We start from the raw sequence: 4,169 nt of genomic DNA, 5'->3' as shown, positions 1-4,169 counted from the left end.
TTGTCCTCTGTGCACAGGCATGTGCACACACACACACACACACACACACTCAAAGACACTATAAAGCTCCAAGGAGGGTCACCTGACACACTGCCTCTTCTCTTTGCTCCCACAGTTCTGTGTAGCCCCAACTCCTGCAGGATGGGTTACCAACCTCCAGCCGCCTTTATCCTAGCCATGCCTGAAGGAAAACTCTACACCATACTTTCTTGGCTATTTGTACCAAGGGCTGACCTAACAGCATCCACAAAATACAAGACAGTTAATCTCAAATTTAGGGTAAACAATCCCTTTAGCATAAGTATATCCCGTAAGCACTGTGAAGGGTACTAATAAGTGTTGCTTCTGTATTTGACTTGCTAGCTGTGGCAATCCACACCCAGAACAAGGATACTCCTTGTCTCTCCTGCACTGAGGAATGGTCGGGACTGAAATCAACCAACGGGGCGGGAGTATTCATCCACCTCCACTGCTCAAGGAGAACCCAGAACAGAAGCCTGGTTGGTGCAACATATCTGGACAGTGCCCAGGCTAAAGAGCCACCAAAGGCCTCAGCACTCCTCCACCAACGCCTCCCTGCACCCCAAGGTGATTTAGCTCCCTGTGGGACATGGGGGTAATCAAGGAACCATGCCCCAGAAAGGCCAGCAATGTGTTGTCTAGGGCGGGGCAGCTACCTACCACCTCAGCCCTGATGTGCTCCTGGAAGTGTTTCCAATAGTATGTGCACACGCCCTATCTTAAGGGTGGACAAACTTTAACTTCACTTGCACAAACTTTGCAAAAATTTGAGAAAAAGGAGAGAGCTATCCTCGCTTTGTCTGAGGTTTACCTGCTAGGCATCTAACACACATGTGCAAATGTAAGAGGGACCACTAACTCCCATCCAGAAGTTCCTTGTAGCGTACCCAGGAGCCAAGCTTGGGGCTGCAGACAGAACCCTCCTGGAAGGTATGTTAACCCACTGCCTGCTGCTCACTGCCGCTCCCTCCTCCAGAAGCCCTAGGTTAGGGTTCCAGAGCACAGCTTCCACAAAGCCATGCATGCCCACTCCAGTACAGAGAGGCCTTAGGGAACTCAGAAGGGACAGGTCAGTATCAAGACCCCCTGGCCTCCAAACAAGGGCATGCTAGCTGAGGCAGGTCTGAGATGGCCAATTCACTTCACTGTCAGTGCCAAGTATTTGCACGGCCAGGCAAGTGGCACCTCAGCAGGGTGCTTCTATGGGACAGTACCAAACAGCTTCCTATCACCTGTAACAGAAAAACCAAGACTTAGAGGGGGCCCTAACAGGGCAACATGGGGGTGGGGGCTCTGGTGGCCAGAGAAAACACAGGACACAGGCACGCTAGCAGGCATTTATTGACAAGGAACATCACTGGCCAAAGATCTTCAACGTCCAGCTGGCCAGCAGGCACACAGAGCCCGGCGCTCAGCCTGCAGCAGGAGGGTCTCCGTCTGCAAAGGAACCAAAAGCGGCATAAGGATGGGACAGAGCTCTTCTTCCCAGGCGTTCCTGGCTCCTTCACTCTTCACTTTCATCTGGGGACCCTGCTGGGACTTCCTCTCTACCCTTAGGTGCCTTATCACCTCCATTCCCTCCAGAGTAGCTCCCATCCCTAGGGTCCCTCCTCACACTCATCCCTACGCCAGAATAACCACTCCAGCCATCTTTCAACTCACATGGATACTCAAAGCATCTCCCTCATAGACTCTCACCCCACAATCCACAAAGGAGTGGATGCCTGCTCTCTGAGAAGTGGGGAGAGACACCACTGTGCTGTGGGAAGTACCCCTCTGACCGTGCAGGTGGGATCTTCCCCTCCTCCTGCTTCCAACAATTCTCAGTACTAGGTCAACTCCCTTGGCTATGCCCCAGGGATTGAGAGGTCCAAGTTCACCCAACCTCTGAGGACCTAAGACTCCAGGACAAACACCCAGATCTCTGGTCCAACTTAGCTTTCCTTTTCTCACACACCATAGCCTCTGTGCCACAGCCTCAGTTTCTTCTTACTCTGGGCTCATCTCTCACTGGAGGTCCTGGTTTATGGATACACAACCCTGGAGTACACAAGTCACAGGATGTAGTGTCCTGAGATCTTGGCGCTGGGCATGGGGGCGTTTTCAAATGAGAGGTAGGCCCAGATGCCTCAAGTGGCTACATCTTGGGGTGCCTACAGGCCAAACCCAGACCTCCCTGACCTTGTATACTCACCCGTGCGTCCAGGCTGTAGGCGGTTTTCCGTAGGTCCTGAAGGGCGCGCTGCATGAATTCAAATGCGTGGCAATCCACGCACGGGCGGCCTGCGGGGACGCGAAACAGCGTCACGTGAGGGTGGTCAGACCGAGCCACTGCCAGGGAGTCCCGGTCCCTGTCGCCCGCCCTCCAGTTCCCACCCAAGAAGTGACCGCGCAGGAAACAAAGACGCCTCCCCCACGCCCCCTCCGCGGGCACCTACTCTGCGCGGGGACAGCGCTCCCGGTGGCGGGCTCGGCGCGGGCGCCCAGCAGCGCCAGGCTCAGCAGCAGCAGCAGAAAAGTCCGTGGCGACAGCAAGGACCTGAGCGCGGGGGCCATGGCAGAGGGAGCCCAAGCCGCCCTGTAGCGAGTAGCGGTCAGAGGCGCCGCGTACCTGGCTGCACCCGGAACCGTTCCACCGGTGATGCCCCGGCCACGCCCACCCACAGCCCGCCACCCACAGCCCAGCCCTACTCACGTGTCCCGCGAGCTCAGGTGCGCTTAGCCCAGTCCCACCCTGCCTTGGGCCCCGTGGACACCACCCCACCCTCACCGCGGTTCACGGAACCGCGAACAAGCAGCGCGGGCGACTCGAGAAGACGGACCGCGACCCGCACGCGCGCGCATGCGCCCAGGCCGACCCCACCCGGGGCCCCCCCTGACGTCGTCGTCATAGAAACACCGCGGCCGCGCGCGCCTGGCTCTGGCCGCTTCCCCTCTGCGCGAGGCTCCGCGGCGCATCCGCTTAGGGGTGCAGCCAAGGACACACCGGAGACCAGCTCGGGGTGCCTACTGCGACCTCCGCCAGCTCCTACCCAGGACCTGCATGCTCCGCCACATCCTCCCTGCGGCCTAGGCGCTGGTTCTCCACCGTGACCATACAGTTCCTGGTCGCTGCTGATTTCGACCTCGTGTCCCTCCAGGGCCCATTCGTGTGGGAGACCAACCCTGGCAGCCAGACCCGAGCCGGCGGGGAACAGCGTGCCCAAGCTGAGGGAGTGTGGCGTCCTGATTGTTCTGACTAGAGCCTAGGAACCTCGCGATGGGTGCGGGGGTGTAGGTGTGGGGGTCAGGAGAGGACCTGGGGCGCTGCGCCACACTGGTTTGTCACGGTATTGTCCTGCCCTGTCATGGTGTCTCCACCACCATGCACAGCCGCATCTGAGTGCCAGAGGAACTCGCCTTGGAAAGCGAGGCTCTGGAGGGGAGGTCCCCTCCCAACTCTTCCACAGCTTACGCATATATTCTCCCTTCCAATCTGTTTCATTCCAGGATCTAGACTGACCATGACCATGAGCCACGCTGGAAGATCCAGGTGAGTCACCGCACAGTTGATTGTTCCCAGGCACACCACACACACAGTCTTCAGAAAAACCCCTGAGATTTCTATTCAAGTCACGCTAAAGTGACCCAAAAAGTCAGCGGTAACTGGAAGGAACTGTGCTCATAAAGGAAAGGCTGGTTTATTCTAAACCACGTGAGTGCCCAGGGCTGAGAATGCAGAAGCCAGACAAATTGGTGTATCTCCCAGGTGGGATCTCTTCCATGAGTTTCAAAATGTGAGCCCTAGTTTTATGGTTGGGGGACACTTGGTGATATATTCTGGGAAATATATTGGTCGCCGGGATGCCATGTCAGACAGACAAGTTAGGGTAAATATTAAAGGACTTAAGCAAGCTCGAGATCATTTTGCCTCTCTGTCTCCACAGTCACCACCGGGCTCTAGGAAGGCTGCAGCTCGGTCACCTAGGGCAGTTGGCTGAGGCAATGTTTTCAGAACTTGAGTTCACACAAACCTGTCTGCTCCTCTCCTTTCGGGCTCGGGCTCCCACTCGCCTCGTCCTCACTCAGCCTGCTGCCCTCCCCTTCTTCATCTGCCCTCTTGGGGCCAGCAGCTGACAACCCTTAGGAATTTGACCCTGACTGGGTCT

General features: G+C 56.8%; 1 protein-coding gene across 2 annotated transcripts; it reads right to left on the bottom strand.

Moving 5' to 3' along the window:
- Nucleotides 1-1,347: 1,347 nt before the first annotated feature.
- C13H4orf48 (chromosome 13 C4orf48 homolog) lies at nt 1,348-2,925 on the bottom strand. 2 transcript variants are annotated; one of them, XM_021211082.1, is made up of 4 exons: nt 2,717-2,925; nt 2,460-2,599; nt 2,216-2,304; nt 1,348-1,458 (listed from the first exon to the last, which is right to left on the bottom strand). In XM_021211082.1, exons 2-4 carry the CDS (start codon nt 2,575-2,577, stop codon nt 1,393-1,395), a joined length of 273 nt encoding a protein of 90 aa, XP_021066741.1. In that variant the 5' UTR covers nt 2,578-2,599; nt 2,717-2,925; the 3' UTR covers nt 1,348-1,392. The 2 variants fall into 2 exon arrangements, with proteins under 2 accessions (XP_021066741.1, XP_029401151.1); XM_029545291.1 differs by lacking the exon at nt 1,348-1,458 and adding an exon at nt 1,703-2,061 and having other exon boundaries at nt 2,717-2,805.
- Between the last annotated feature and the right edge of the window lie 1,244 nt (nt 2,926-4,169).

The sequence above is a fragment of the Mus pahari genome, chromosome 13 (assembly GCF_900095145.1).
Source record: "Mus pahari chromosome 13, PAHARI_EIJ_v1.1, whole genome shotgun sequence".
In the NCBI taxonomy this organism is placed as follows: Eukaryota; Metazoa; Chordata; class Mammalia; order Rodentia; family Muridae; genus Mus; species Mus pahari.
The sequence above is the reverse complement of the archived record's forward strand: the minus strand, read 5'-3'. Positions and strand labels throughout refer to the sequence as shown.

What these genes read in the sequence shown, in the direction of transcription:
- C13H4orf48 (XM_021211082.1), bottom strand. Translation starts at nt 2,577, where the DNA reads ATGGCCCCCGCGCTCAGGTCCTTGCTGTCGCCACGGACTTTTCTGCTG. An exon ending in GAGCGCTGTCCCCGCGCAGA is followed by an intron (nt 2,305 to 2,459) that starts GTAGGTGCCCGC and finishes GCGTCCCCGCAG; the next exon opens with GCCGCCCGTGCGTGGATTGC. An exon ending in CCTACAGCCTGGACGCACGG is followed by an intron (nt 1,459 to 2,215) that starts GTGAGTATACAA and finishes GTTCCTTTGCAG; the next exon opens with ACGGAGACCCTCCTGCTGCA.